The 16,669-nt window shown below is 40.8% G+C and overlaps 1 protein-coding gene across 4 annotated transcripts in view; it reads right to left on the reverse strand.

Moving 5' to 3' along the window:
• slc44a5b (solute carrier family 44 member 5b) overlaps positions 1-16,669 on the reverse strand; it is a 35,116-nt gene that overhangs the window by 11,864 nt on the left and 6,583 nt on the right. For all 4 annotated transcript variants that reach the window (XM_074668033.1, XM_074668032.1, XM_074668034.1 and 1 more), the window contains exons 2-3: positions 9,280-9,328; positions 267-340 (exon numbers count right to left, since the gene is read on the reverse strand). In XM_074668033.1, coding sequence (XP_074524134.1) covers positions 267-340; positions 9,280-9,328 — 123 coding nt within the window. The remainder of the gene's footprint in view (positions 1-266; positions 341-9,279; positions 9,329-16,669) is intronic.

Genomic DNA, 16,669 nt, shown 5'->3' on the forward strand with positions numbered 1-16,669 from the left:
AACAGAAAAACTTGCTCCTTCTAAAACGTCAGGCAGCCTGTGAGGATGAGCTTGTCTCCTTTGTGGTTCATTAAAGCTTTCCAATTTTTATGTCACATAATAACCTGCAGGAAGACCCTGCAGTTCAGCATAAGCATACAATCCAAGTCTTACACACTACACCGAGAAATATAACCATTTTGCGTGATTGTACATGTTTGTGTGTGGAGCTGTGTTCCATGATGTGGCTTTGTGTGATGTAATCAGCAGCAATGTGTCAAACTCACCCACAGTACCCAGAGCGATGTAGCCGAGGATGACAATGATGAAGATAACACAGCAAACCACATCAGTGCAGCTCCTGGGAACAAACGAGATGTGTGACAAGAAGAGAAAAAGATTATGAGAGGAAAAGTAAGGATATTACAGGAAAGCTGGTTTCTAAAAGCCTTTGTTCTTATCAGTTTCATGAGCAAATACATGTTCTAATATGCCCCTCCCTAATGAGAGAAATAAGAAAAACAACACATTGTGTGTACAACAATTTGGTTGGTGGTTATAATGGCAAAGTTAAAAATGAGAGTGAGCTCTATTTTTGGGTGCAGGAGCTTGCTGCCAGGCATGACAAGGTGTCCAATGTGTTCTGTTTTTCACAGAAACTGTAGTAGAGCTCTACTGACTTTCTAATGAGACCCTGAACCCCCCCTCTGAGTTAACTATCCCACAGGCACAGAGGCAGCTATTTGAAGATTGTCTCTCTCCCTCCACAGTTGGCCCAGTCTGCTTCTTTTAAGAAGCATCTCAGAGTCCCCCTCTTTCTGAGTCTTTCTGTTCTATCTCACTGTCTTTCATAACAAGCTTTCCTCCCCTCCTTCCCACTCTAAATGTAGCTGTCAGTCCAGCCCCTTTCTTAGCCCTCCTTCAAAACTATTCAGACTATGAGTGCTGTGAGCTCAGCCTTGACTAAAGCCAATCTCAATCTGCTGTGCCCGGAAGTACCACATGAGGGACATGTGTTGCCCCTTACTAACACCACACCAGACAAAAAATGACTTGAGATCCTCATTTCCTCCAGCTTTCAAAGGCCTCTCTCCTCTTTCATCCACAGGAGCAAAGCCAATGTCAAAAGGAGCCCAAGCTAAAAGATGTGACATTTCTTCTGTGTAGTCCTTTGAAGACTGGACTGTCCTCAGGTGGTAACATGGGTCTGTAAAGGCATAGGCACCCCATATGTGTGTTGCTTTTAGCTCTTAAAAACATTTCAGTGGCAGATCTTCAAATGAGAGTATCACACTGCTGCACACAGAGGAGATCAGCTGAGGAATGACCCATACAAAACAGAAAAAACAGCCTTAATAGACACTAATGCAGTTAAATGAATCTGCAAACAAGTGACAAACGTTACTATTTAAACTGTGCTGCTTGGTGTAGCCTCTTAGAATTAGGGTCAGCTGTGTTATTTATTTAAGCTTGAATTGCAAATTATCCAGGGCTGTTTGCAAGGAGCTTCTTTTTATGGGCCTGCATTAATAACGGCTGTAAAGTTTGCAATCTGTGTTAGCGTGCTGCCCCAGGTAGATTGCTTTGCTGAACTTAGCAATATAGAGGATTGGGAATCTTTTCTGTCCCAGCGGAGCTGCTAAAACATCTTCTCATTGCAGAATGAGATGACTCCATTATCACCACCCTTATCTGAAAAGCAGAATTGCTGGAAAAGTTTAAAATGCTCTACTTATAACCTGAGGAGCCCATAATAACTGAGTGGATGATAACTGACCCATTGACCACCTGCTTTGGGCTTTAAGGTAAACATCCAAACACAAGCAGAAAACTCAGTGCTTGATGACAGACTAAAGGAGAAGCTGTTTGTCAGAAGACAGAACACTCAGGGACTTTTCACACCACTTTAAGAAGTGCATGTAATGACCATTCATATACAGTGGCTTTTTTCCTGTTATGTCGCACTTAGGGTGTCTCAGAGTGAGAAACCTAAAGAGTGTCAAGTAGGGCTTAACGATTTTTTGGTTTACTGATTGAAATCAAGGTTTCAAACAACACAACCTTGTGATTGTCAAAGCTGCAGTATTTTGCAGTGCTCCCGAGTGGTCGAGGATCTGCTGTGTCAGCTATTTTACATATAAATGCTGTCTCTCTACCATCCTTCCAAGCTCATCAATCAGAAGCCACATGCCACTCGTGTACACAATTAAGCTAACCAATCAGTATTAACCTGCCCCTCGTGCTGTGTAACGTCAATGTGTTTGGAAATAGCTTCACCGGCACCTGGCGCAGAGATAAAGATTTAATAGGAAATGGTAAATGGACCAGTATTCATACAGCGCTTTTCTGGTCTCATGGACTACTCAAAATAAGTAAGTAAGTAAACTTTGTTTATATAGCGCTTTTCACAGACAAATGTTACATAGGGCTTTAAAGTAATAGAAGAGTATAAGAATATCTAAAAGTATATAAAATAAAGAAAAGATAGGAAAAAAATAAATAGAAATATGCAAGAATATGTAGAAATATAGTTAAAAGAACAGGCATCAGGAATCAGGAAAAGGTACAATTAAGTAAAGTGCTGAAACATCTAGAATGCCTGCCAAAATATATGAGTAAAATAAATGTTTTTAGTTCCTTTTTCAAACTCAAAGCGCTTTACACAGCAGTGGCGGCTGCTGGTCAGTCAAGGAGGGGAAGCTCATTTTTTTCCGGCCTACATTATAAATTTGTTTATTTATTTAAACGTAAATTCTACCCTCCGTTCATTTTCAAGAAAATGATCTGTGACCCTGTCGTACCAACCAGGTAGTTTTCCTCCAGTGGAGGGTTGTACTTCAAGATCACTGACTGGCTCATTTCACAGTCAATCAAAAAGGGATTCGGCCTCAGACAGATCATCCAATCATCATGCAGAAGCCCAGCGTCCAGGCCATTCTACTGCCTCATAGACCCTCAGAGACGCTCAGCGTCCAATGACCGTCCAGTTTCTACAGTGGAACAACCCACTCTACGCTTCCCCGCTGAAGTCAGAAGACGCTCAGCGTCCGACTGTGTTAAAGCGCTGAGACGCTGAGACGCTCTGGAGATGAATGAGAAGGAGGTTGAGGCAGTTACCTGTGATAGGTAGCTGACTCTAAACTAAAGATGAAGGAATTCTAGCACATATTTTATCAATGAAATGTACACACAGCAGTACATATCACCACTTTTTTGGGGGACATTTTAGAGGAAGCTGAGCTTCCCTTGCAATCTTAGGCCCCGTTGACATGACGCTGAAAACGGTCGATTCCGCAAACGTTTCGTTGCGTTTTGGCCTTCCGTTTAGACGAGACTACGTTGCGTTTTCAGTGAAAACGCAAACTTTTGAAAACGCTCCCCAGAGTGGAAAGATCTGAATCCGCTCCTCCATCCAGCTTCGTGTAAACACAGAGTGGAGCGTCTCAGGGTGAAAAGCTGACGTCACCGCATGCGCACTCGCAGTTTCAGGTGAAGGCTCCGCGCTCAGCCACATTTCCAGTTCAGCCAGTAGGTGGCGATAATGCGCGTTATGGTTGGATTGCCGACCGTCTCACACAACAAAACGGCAGAAAAAGAAAGAACAGAAGAGGAGACTTGTCCTCCTGGAGTCGTATGAACGCGGATCGTTTTCACGCTGTCCTCATGTAAACGCGGGTGGCTTTTGAAAACGCAAAGGAAGAATCGTTGCGGGAGTCTCCATTAGAGCAATTGCCACTGGTATACAACAAGCCTCATTCACCCATCCACTCTACAGTCACACACTGATGGCAGAGGTTTTCTACTGGAAACTAACACATAACTAACACATTCACACTCATCCACACACCACTGACCAACAGCGGGATCAATTTGGGGTTCAGTATCTTGCTCAAGGACATTTTGGCATGTGACTGCAGGAGCTAGAATCAAACCCCCGACCTTCAGATAGAGGCAACAACTGTACCACTGAGCCCAAAGAAAACCACCAAGAAAACACGTTTATTTGGGATGATTTTGGGTGTTAACACAACAACTTATATGGGCACTTGAAAATCATCACAGCACTTCTAAATATATATATGAAATATAAATATCTTGACCCAGCCCTATCTTTGATGCAACTAGTCTCCAAATATTTCCCTTGAAGGATGCAGCCCCTGAAATGGGACACAACTAGTGTCCCATTTCAGGGGCTGTTGTCTTTGTTGTATTTCATCAATTAGGAAGCAGTCAACACAAACAATAATTCAGATTCTGAACATCTGTATATACTTAAAAAAAAAGCATTAAGACTTCATAATATCCAAGGACGCTGCACAGAGCATAACATTAAAAAAAATGTTGTCTTTTATGAAAAGCAGTCAGAGAGAAACGTGTGAAGGCAGCCACAGTTTTACAGCGAGAGTCAATATGAGGAACACAAAGACAACCTGCCACACAAAAAACAGAACAGCTGCTGACATTGTGCATGTTATTAATGAGAAGAACCAAAGGAGAACCATTTCATTCAACTCAAAAAAGAGAACAAAGAGAAGAGCTGTCTGGGTTGCCATGGTGATGCTTGCATGCCTTGCCTTTGTGTCTCTCACCATCTCTTAGCATGTTGATAAGTTAGCGATCTCTCAGCCACATATCACAGGTGATTACAGAAGGATAAATGTGAAGGATGGGAGTATTCTGCAGCAGGCCTTGCTTCTACTCCACTTCCTCTCTGGGACTATTTCTGTAGATCCATCTTGTTTCCCTCTGCCTCATATAGACACGACTGCATTATTAAGACAAAGTGCAGACGCAGCACCACAGTGTTAACACAAAGTCACCTTTGAGGCATGCGAGGATGAGTGTTGAAGGGAAGCTGACAAAGTGAGGAGGGTAAAAAAACAATTCAGCTTTATAAGCTTATCTCAGGAAAGCAGGCCACATCGACAGCAAGAAACATCACATTTGGAGTCAAACTGAAAACCTTATCGAACCCAAACCTGGTCTCAATGCCAACCCTCAGATCTCTCCACATGCCTCTCACACACATTTTGACCCAGACCATGCACGCCCCTACTTTGACTGCACTGTGAGGCAATGTTGACTTGAAAAAAGAACAAAAACACAGCACTGCAAGCACTGCAACAAGAAACTCTGGTGTCAGTGTTTTACTTGCAGGGTTGGGAGACAAGGTGACACAGATGATGGCAGTGCCACAGGAAAGCAAAGGATACCATTGTGGTGTGAGAATCTACTAGTCTGTCACTGCTTTATAATAGACATTATCAATGATAGACATCTGGGGGGCCAGATTGGTAAACAAGTTTTTGTTTGGGTCAGGGATGCAAAGCTTTCCTCCCAGCCCACAAAATGTAATGTTTAATGACAAAACCTGTACTTAGTAGTGCTTGTGAATGTAAAATCCTGACCTAAAACAAGCTGTTTGAATTTTGGGGATTTGCCAACGCCAGCGATTCCCTTTTTTTGACCAATCAGGAGCAAGTCTGACCTAATTGGTCCATCGGAGCAGATACCCCTGAACCCCCTCCCCGCCCACTCCCCTCCCCCTCCAGCAGCGGGGAGGAGAATGCTGGAGTTGAAGGGCCATCACTGCTCTGTTTTTAGCTGTAAACAGCAACATAGATCCATACACAAGCTTCCCATCTCAGAAGAAGACAAGACTAAGTGACTAGAGTTCATTTATCAAGGAAATGTTCCAGCTACACTCAGTAAAACTGTGCATGTGTGTGCTAGTCACTTCACGGCCAACTGCTTTTCCAACTTTGGACAGTACAACAGAGGGCTAGCAAATAGACTGGTCCTGAATCCAGGTGCATTACCAACCATCCACCAACAAACCTCAGACCCTGGAAATGTGAGTATTCTAAATGCTGTGTGCTGTGGAGCAGATGTAAGAGCTTTTCCTCAGTGTCCCCCCTGTCTCTGTGTTAGCTTCAGGATGCTAACTTCAGCTGCGGTTAGCCTGTTGTTTTAGCCTGTAATATTACGGTAAACGAGCTTCGCTGTTTTCTAAACATTGTGCACTCGGAGCTCATGGTGCCGCTCTTGGTGACGCGGAAGAGCGGGGCGGTATCAGCGGTGGCTCATTTACATATAAAGGTCACCCCCACTAAATCAGAGCATTCTGAACAGAGGGGCTATGAGAGCCTGGAAACAATGCTGCTTTGCTTGATTCATTGGCTATTTGGACCAAAACATGTTACAACCATTTAATGAAGACATAAATGATTCATATTAAACTGCAGAAAAGGAGCAGAATATGGGACCTTTAACCTCTTTTCACTGCTGTCTGATATTATTTCAATGTCTTCTTTGTCTTCAGTTGATTAAGTCCTTTTAATGTGCCCTTCATTTGTGTCATTAGTGCCACTGGAGGAGTCATAAGGGAATGGCTGACTGGGTCAAAGGCAGAGTTTATCTAGAAGTTTGTTTGGGGAGCTGCATTTTCTCAAGTAAATCATCAATATTTGGGGGCTGGTGTATCAATAACTGTATCACACACACACACACACAAGCCAGGATGTGGATCTACTGCCGCATCAATATCTTGTTCCACCCCTAAAGACGCCCACAGAGATGGGTCTCTCCCCCCTTCTCATTAAGAGAAGCCTCTGAGCCACAGAAACATCAAAGTATCCTTGGAGCCTTCATCCATCTGTAGCAGTGAAATGGGCTGGAGAGGGTGGGATAAAGAGACACAGGAGGACGGAAACATGCCTTCACAGCAGCCTGCCAAACTAACACTGAACATAAAAGAGAAGAGAGCCTACATTAGCTGAGGAAATGACGAGATAGGCAAGAAAAGCCTGGGGTGACACGCTTGGGGGGTTTGCTTTATGGCAAAATTCTGCTCTTCCTCATTGTGCTAAAGAAATCAAAATGTTGTAAAATCGAGTCTCCTTTTTTCACTTCTATAAGTCATTTAAACTGTAGAACAAAACACTCGACCTTGAAGATTGTAGCTCTGTGATACTCAAGGTCGCATTTGAAATCTTTTCAGGTGACTTTTCCATAACTGACATTTACACGTGAATTTGGATACGGCACCACTGTCAGTGCTTGGGCCCTAATAATTGCTTGCATAAAAAAGATGTGCCTGGTGCAAAATTGTGGTTGTCATAAGGCTGATAGCTTCCTGCAGTTCATCAGCAGAAGCTCCACGGTGTTGAAAAACAGGAGACATTTCACTTTCATCCTGACACAGCTGAGGAGTTGTGTGGACTACATCTGTTTTGGGTGTATCTGGACGGTTAATAGTGTGTGTCATTGGGCTAACTCCAGCCACCAGCTTGACTTATGGCCATTGATCCGTGTAGTGGAGTGGAGAGAGCTGCCAGCATTTCAACCTCGATCTTTATTAACGCTGCATGACAAATGATCAATCCAGCAGCACCCAGATGGGGGGTGGGCATCAGAAAGATTACATAATCGGCAGAATCAATACACATGTAAGACTCACATGTTGGGAAAAAGTCAAGCTCTGATTCTTTTCTTTCAAAGTTTATCAAGTCATTAAATTTTTCTAGGTTTCCCCAAACAGCCCCAAATACTGATCTGATTTTATTCATAAAGAGTATATATGAGCTCCAGTCCGGATCTGAAACTTGTATTTTCCTTCAAAATACAGCTGCACATCATTTTGTTGTTGACACAAATATCTTCAGCTTATTCCTTTTAATGTAGGTCAGTTAGTATTGTTGCTAAGTTCACATATATTCTGTTTGCTGTTTGACATGCTCTGCTGTTTGTGACACATGAAACTGATGTGCATGCAGTTTTACATGATAAACTTGAGGCAATGCTGCTGTCACCACACTCACATGATTCACTATGGAGGCACCCAGCTGCCAGTCCCAGGACATAAATACTGGACTTCAACACAGCTTTGATATGATATCATTTACCCTGTTTTCTAAGGGTGGAAAAAATTGTAATTCAATATATTGTGATTTTTTGTTTGGCAATATCAAAGTCCAGATTCCATGTAAAAAAAGAAACATATTTCTTCAAATTCAAATTCTTTATTTTAATCTTTGTTTATAAACTGGATTGGAAAAAAGTTACCACTTTTCTCCGGCAGATGGTGAAAAGTTTCACTCTGACTCACGTGATGTGCATTTTATGGGACAATATGGCTCCAGGCAATGTCTGTAGACATTATCATCATAATTTAACCTTTTTACATGGTCTGGTGTTGAAAAAGCAAACCAAAAATCACAAAAATTTTAAATATTGAAGAATCACAATTTAAATCAAATTGGCACCCCAAAATTCAGAATCACATCCCAAGAATAGCATATCGTCCCAGCCCTACTATTTTTACTCCTTTTTCTCCCAAAAAACAGATTACTGTATCACCTGACCTGATTACCCGAAACTCAAAAACTAGCATTAACATGGGAGCCTGTTGTAACAGAGGGTCAGGGCCTGAAAATGTAGTAACTATACTGGAGGATATACCATGGATCCAAAAGATGACGAAAACTTGCATTCTCTACCCCAGAGATGAGCTGATTGTCCAAAATGATCAATTCAATTAATTTCCCAGTGAACTTTTTGCCTTTGTGCTCTCTTATGGATATCTATCCTTTCAAAAGAGCCTTTTGTTTGTTACTCAGTAAATTATATTACATGTTTTACATTTTGTATCATATTTGTGGTATTAAATGCAGCTCTGCTGCCACTGCCTTGCAATCATGTTGCATATTGCAAGTGGTTGCTGGACTGCTTTCATTTTTTAGTTGAAATATTTTCACACTGCTGACACTTTACCCACAGGATAAGCTAATATTAACATATCCATCTGTTCTAGGTTTTGGACACGTTTCAACTTTTTGAGCTAAATGTCCCTTTGCAGTTCCCGTAGACTGCCATACAGTGGTTGTTGTTGCTGTAGTGTTGCTGAATGTGCACATTAAGTTTCATGCATGAAGTTTCAGCCTAGTTTGGAGTTCCACATCATCTTAGATAAGTTAGCATGTTTGTGTTTTGCACTGAACTGTATTCATTGACAGCTATCAAAAATGATCAGGGTGAGACATTCATGTCAAAGTGCAAAAACTGTTCAATTAAAAAAAAAACACCAAGGTTGACTCCAACTAAGTGACCTGAGATAATTGGGATCGGGATCATAACATCCATTCATTTAATTTCAGTATTGAGAACTCTGTCTCTGAGATTATGATGAAATGCAGGTGAGTTGATGTTTTTTTGACATTTGCAGTGCGGTCAGTACAGTGCTGCCCCATTGTTTGATGCAATGACTTTTAAAGGGTATGAAGTAACGTGTGTATGTAGTACCTGTTGTGAACAGGGCCTCTGAAGTTCGGGTCAAACTTGTGTGGCTCACCTATAAAAAAGAGAAAAGTGACATTATTTAAAAAGAATAACAATGTAAAACAAGATAGGACATTCCCAGATCAAAGACAACACAAAAAGGACCTAATGGCTATTACATGACAGTGATATAGCTTTATGAAACAATGGAAGTTGTTCAGTGCTTTTAATGTCACCAGCAGTTAGTGTAGAAGGCTTCTTTTTCATGCCCTGTTTTGTTTATATTTTTTTGTAAAGCAAGAAAGAAAAAAACATCTGAGTGGAAATTTAGTCATACTTGCAAGTAGATGATGATTCAAAAACAACATTACAAGTGATATCACAAAATATTTGAAAAAGTTCAGACAGGGACAAGAACAATTCAAAAGTTATGAAATTCTAAAAAGAAAAGACTTTGAGGAACATCTTACAGCTAATTTGGTCAATTTTTACATCAGGTTAGTATCACGACTGGTTATAATTAACTGCACTTCTCAGAAGTGACAGTTTGTTGCTGCATCCACTCATGTAGGTTACAAATGTGCCGTGTCAAGATGAAACCACAACATGACCAGACAAACCTGCAACTTCTTTCAACTTCTTCTGGGCTGGAGTGCACCATAGACTGAAGCAAATAAGAAAACCATGGACAGTACATCCTACACTGTAAGGAGGAGTGGGGCAGCAAGCCCATGCCTGTTATCATGCTGAACATTACAGGATTTGGAGTATCATATGCTGCTAATCAGATATGTCTTTTTCATATCAGACCTTTCATACTTCAGAATGACAAGGCAATATAACAATCTGCATACTACAACATTATGGCTCCCTAGTAGGGGAGTTTATACACTTAACTGTCCAGTCTCAACTTATTCAACACTGACAACATTTTTACCAAGTATTTACAGTTTTGTTAAAAAGAGATGATGCAACACTATGGTTAAAAAAAAACTCTTGTCCATACCTTTTTTGGAATGCATTACAAGTATTTAACTCCAAAAGAGCATATATTTTTCAGTATGTTGTGTTTCCTCTATTTAAACATAAGGTTCATTATTTGCCAACCATTAAATTCTGTTTTTATCAACATCTAACACAGTGTGCCAGCTTCAGAAGAATGAGGTTATGAGGAAAAAAATGAATTTCCATTAGAGGGTACACAAAAAATTATGAAGAAGTATTTATCATATTTTCTCTTACATACATATAAGACCAACATTTTGCCACAAGTTAACCTTCTGTACTCCTTAACTGTCCAGGCTGGAGTAACTGGGCCATTTCACAGTGCAGGTCCCCTACTGCAGCAGCACGGGGATAAAAATGGAAGATCATACACAGATAAAGCAGTAAAGCAGAAACAATACAGCCAACACAGAAATATCATAAATCACTTTAAGGACTCTTAAGCTGAACAGCTTATTTAGGTCACAGTGAAGATACCTCATTTGACCCAGCAGAGTGACTACTAAACCACAGTTGCAAGCATGAGCAGTTACTCGAAGAGCTAACTCCAACTGCACTTATTAATGTGAATGAACACATCTTTTTGCTGTTTTTTTTTGGTGTCCAAGTAGTTCCTAGTCCCTTGTTGAAACTCAGTATGATGCGTTCCTGAGGCCTCATTAATCATTACACAAGGACTGCTACATCACTCAGCAGCTGGGGCACTTTTGGGTAGCACGAGTGGGCCTATCTCCCATCTGCCCATTCCTTGAACTGATCTAGCTGAGAGAAAAACAATCCAGACCTGCTTCTAAGAAGGGTGAGGAGTTCACAGTTCTAATCACATGCTTATCTTAGGGCCTGTTTAGACCTCACAATAAAAACCCATAACATTTCTTATGTAATAAGTTCAAGCCATGGAAAAAATTTGATAAGGCGAATATTTCTGTGTAGTATGAATATCAATGCATTTGAAAGTTAATACAACTGCTAAGTGTTATGTGTTATACTTTCATCTGATTAGTCACTACATCTCAGCAGTGGTCTGTCATTCCTTGATTCTTTGATGAGTGTTGTTTCTTTTACTACACTTGAGCTGGCTGTGCTAACAGTCTCAACTTCTGCTCTTAGAACACTGAGGGATAAAGTTGTTAAACTGCTTTGGTTTCGTGCCGAAATACTGGCTGTCAACACAAAAAATGCTGTTATTGGACATAGGCTCTCCAAAGAGCGCCATGGGATTGGAGTTAGCAGAATCTGGTTTGCAGTGTTAGATCAAGGGCATGGTCGAGCATCTGCTAAAACAGGAAACAGCAGTGTTATACTTAAGTTCATCACTGGTTTTTCATTGGTGGTGTGATGTTACTACCAGTCCTAATGCCACTGCAAAACACTGTCACTGTACTGTCTTTCCTTTATGTATAGAAGAGATGTATACTGAAAAATAGTCAATGCACAAAAAACAACAACATACTGCATGCAGATTGTTCTAGTATGATGTATATGTGTATATGTATGTACATATGTATGTATGTATGTATGTATGTATGTATGTATAACTGCTAATCATGCCACACCAAGAGTCGACACATTTCCAGTGGGACACAGAAGAAATACAACATACCCTCTGACTGCAGACTGCCCTCTCTACTTCAAAAATAAACTGATTCAGCTCAGTAAAGCCTGACGGATGCTCATAACAAGACACCAGTTACTTCTTCCTCTGCTCAACAACCATCTGACTACAGTGGAGTTTTTCAGTACCATAAGGGCCTGATTCACTAAAAAATTGTGCAGCTTTTTGCCCCCCAAACCTGCAAATGAGATAAAACAACACTGTCTCTCTCTCATAAAGCATAGGCTTAAAAGAACCATGAAGACTAAGACAGAAAAGCTAGTGTTTTTCAGGGGTTAGAGACTCCATTTCCCATGAGCACTTTCACCCAATGTTGTAAGGACATGACTCTTATAAAGAAATGCATTTGTTTTGAAGCAAATGAATGGAGAGCAGGTCTTTTTTAAACTGCCTTTCTTTGTTCAAGACAGATTTTTGCCGGGTACAAAGAGACAGGGTAAAAGTTACGTTGTGCTAGTGTTTGAAACGTGACAACAAGCAAACTTTGTAAACTCAGTTTGTACTGTAGTTTAGTAACCAGCCATATTTAGCGCAACTCCTAATGTGTCTGAAACTTTTAATGTGAATGCATCCAGGTTATGCTTTTCCAGTGTTTGTCTACCCATTACAACCTAACCAAGCAGAGTAAACAAACCTCAATCTTTATTTAATTGAAGATTGAACAGTCCAATTTGAACAGACCACTGCAGAATAACTGCTGACTGTGGGTTGTACTGCACATAATCACAAATAGTGTAGCCCTTGTTTTAGCCTTTAGCCCATGCTCCATCACTCCAGTTTAACTTTCTTCTGCTCTTCTGTTCCTTTTCTTTCTTCCCACTGCTAAACTTCATGGGCTGGCATGGTGTTGTCATAAGGACTTCTACGGGCCGTAAATCTATCCGGTATCCAGAAATAGCATTGAGAAATAACCTACTTCGGTACTGATGATCTCATTTTAAATTGTGGATTAAAATCAGAGATATATAAAGAAGTTAGACTTTTTCAAAATCACTTAGAAAGTCCTCACAGGGACTTTGAACTGTTAATGAACTGTGAACTGTAACAGATGGTATCTTCAAGTGATGAGGACTTTCCCCCTCTATCCAGTTCACTATGTCTGTGGATAGAATTCAGTGCCAGCAGAACGACAGAATACAGCGCAGCTCTGCTCAGCACAGAGCGGAGTGGTGGCTCATCGAAGTCACACTTAAATGAAAAACTGGAGGAAAATGCATGAAGCTGCAGAACTTTGTGGGCGTTCTTGTGCCTGAATATCATTAGAGCAATTTGCTTTGTGAGTTAGTCCTTGAGGCGGAGCAGATATAGTGGGGGCAAATAATGCCCAATTCTTGATGCTATTAGATGCTGCAATCCATTTTAGTGAAATTACCCTTGAGTGTCTTAATAGCCTATAATTCTGTATCAAGGTAAAAGAGAATAGTGCAAACATGTTTGAAAGCACTGTGTAGTCAATCCTGTCTGTCCTCGCTGGTCTGTAAGATAGATGTTCTAACATCCTGGACCAACAGAGGCATAATGTCAGAAGAGTGAGTGAGCAACAGTCCCTAACCAACAACAGTGGTGTCCTTAAGCTGCAGAGTCAGAAGCAGAAAAATGTATCGGACCAGAAATGTGCTTCAAATCAGGTGAGTTGGCACAGACACATTTCTGTATTTGTTCATCCTTATAAAGGTAAACTGGAAAGGCTGATAATTATTACAGAAGAGTGCCAGCTTGTGTTAAAGAACACAGTTTAGCTTCAAAACAATGACTTGTCTCATGGCTACATGGAGATTCATGCAAATAGCGGCTCATAGGGACATTCCTGCGTGCACTGTAGGACTGTTCTCAGTTCTCTGTCACAGAGACAATGAGAACTGCTAACCTCATTATTTCTATTTGACATGAGATGCTTCATATCCCCTTTTTTTGTCCTTGTAGTTGAAAATGCTCTTTTGCAGCCATCTGTTTGGCGATGACTGAAAGTCACTCATTTGAGTTGCGTTTCAGGTCTAAAATGGGAGAGATGTTCTGGGTTAAGTGAGTGAATTTTTCAGCCAAGGACACTGTGTCACCAGACCAGGTGCTCACTGCAGCATTTGCAAAGTACAGGCATTAAAACTAAGAAGGCACTGCCCTTATCATATATTAACGCTACAAAATGTAGACAAGAAAATAAACTTTCATCATTGGAGATTGAACCATACTGATTACTGAACAAAAATGACTGGACACCTGAAGTGAGTCAAATGTCTAGAACCAGTGCCAACCATCACAACTAATTCTCAGCTGTAATTGAAAATAGCCCCACATCACTCAGATTTTAATGAAGGCCTTTTACAGTAAAGCTAAGAAGCACAATGCACCACTGACAGATTAACTACTCCTCTGTGTGACTTAGGTTGCCTTCAATTGCTTTTACATCCCAGTTGTTGTTCTTATCTGTGCTTTGCCACCAGCTGCATCACATTTACTCACATAACTAACTAATTAGAGGTACAACTGCTGGGTTAAGCAAGATATGTAGCTGATATACATATGGAATAACAAAAATGTTAGTTTACTTCCAGAATTGTGTGAACACACGTAACACATGCAGGTTTGTACAGTGAAGGAGCAATAGTGATAAGAACAGGTTCGTCCATATGGTGAGTGTACACTACATCACACTGAGATCAAGGGGAGTCAGTGGCGAGAGGACAGATTGTGGTGCAGTGAGTGTCAGAGAGCAGAGCGTTTTTTTCTCTAGAGTCATGTCAGGGTTTTTTTGATCAGCCCACTGTTTAGAGTCATAGACCGTGCCAGTATGTTCAGCAAGAGGCCAGCAGGCTCTAAAGTCCCCCACTAAATGTGAAAAAATGAATAAAGGCAGTCATTATGTTGCCATAAACCCAAAATAAAAACACTGTTGGTACAGTGTGACAGAGGAAAGTTAAAAATAGATTTTTCTACAACCATTCTATCTAATAGGCATTACAATAACATTTTAGAACAGATGTTGCCATTTAGTGACAGGATGTAATGTAAGATTTTTGGTGAAGTCATACCTTGAGTTATTAAGCACTGACTACTACGCATCTAAATACTCAGCATCTTTCATTCATCTGACTTGTTACGGTACAGATTTTATAGCATTTATCAAAAAGAAATGTGATGATAGGTCTTTTTTGTGAACTATAAGGGGGATTTTTTTTTTAGACTGAAGCCTTTCTTACAGTATGCATCCTGCCCAAGGGGAAACATCTGGTTAAAAAAATGAAGTCTGTGCAGAAGTGTTAAAAGCTGCGGTTCATTGAGTGTCCACTTGAGGCTGGCTGCAGAAAGACTGGAAACCACTTACACACCAAGCCAAAAAAAAAAAAAACGGCAGACTTTTATCGAATTAGAAACATATCAACAGCCTGTTTCAAAAAAATGTCTTGGGTCTAAATCACTAATTACATTATCAGCACACACTGTACAGGGGTGATTTTTTTGTAACTTCATAGTTTAGAAGTTCAAGATCACAAGTTTGTCCAATTCACAGGTGTGGCTCACTGCAAGTAGGGAGGCTAAAAGCCCACCTATTATCAGAATTTCCAAAATCAGGAACAGACAGGTGACATACAGGAGACTACGTCCATATATTTTACAGTCTATGACCCTGCCCCTCAAATTTTCTTATTGCTAGGTCACATGTCCCGCTCAGTTTGAAGTCAGTCTTGTTGGATGAGGGCAGTGATGGGCAAGGAGTGAGTCACAGAGGTTTGGCAATTACATCACATGAAGTCTGCTAAAGCCACAATCTTTTGTTTATAACATAATGGCAAATAGAGAAAAATAACTATTTCATAATGAAAAGTTTAACATTCATATTGATACTACATGTAAACAGGAAAAAGGAAAAAAAATGAAATATCCCTTTAAGAAAATGTCGGATTTTTACTGTATTTGATATTTCTCAGAGTGAGACAAGCATTCTGCAGCATGTTTTACTGCTCAGTTCAGCTGAGGAGATGTGTTTCAGTGGAAGAGTGACATCAGCTCACGCAATAGGTAGAACTACTTAGTGTACACGATAAAACACTTAAACAGAGCAACATTCAGGTGGCATAAGCATGTGCTTATGAGGCTACGCTGAATTTAGCTTTAGCTGCTGTTCAGCCTGACAACATGTACTTTCCTGCCTCACATCAAAACAATTTTCGATGACGGGTTAATAAAAGGTGAAAAAAATCAGTGGTGCCTGGACACCGGCAGACTCTGCATTAGATGACGGCTGTTTGGACTGCACTGCAGTCTGTCAGTGCAGGAGATGAGGCTGGAGGGCTGGATGTGTGCCGCTGCTATAGTCGAGCTGAACGAGGGTCTGTAGTCAACAACATTCGGAAAAAGCCTGGCAGGCATGCTACACTGAGACAACTAGAGTCCCTGTTAGCTCCACTAACTGCTAGTCTCCTCTATTGACATAGTATTGAGTAATACCACCATGTCCTGCTGTGAGTGTGAGATTTATGCACAACACCACAGTCATGGTGGTAATCGAAGACTCTGAGGCAATAAAGCTAGACGGGCTGAGGAATTACACATCAGGGTCAGACAAATACTTTGGCAGTAATCTCCAATCCAGATTCCCATTCAGCATTTGCAGCTAGCCTGCCATAGCGACGAGATCTATGCATGGATCAATTTTACAGTGGGGAGGACCCGACAGCATAATTTAAGCCTGTGGCAACCATAAAATAAAACCGTTAAAATCACTTCCACAAAAAAGTGCTCAAGAAAAGCTCTGAAAGATCGAAGGCGTAGTGACAAAGCCTCAATTTGAAATCT

The sequence above is a fragment of the Halichoeres trimaculatus genome, unplaced genomic scaffold (assembly GCF_033239565.1).
Source record: "Halichoeres trimaculatus isolate MK-OKI-2021-1 unplaced genomic scaffold, fHalTri1.1 fHalTri1_scaffold_4, whole genome shotgun sequence".
NCBI classification, from domain to species: Eukaryota; Metazoa; Chordata; class Actinopteri; order Labriformes; family Labridae; genus Halichoeres; species Halichoeres trimaculatus.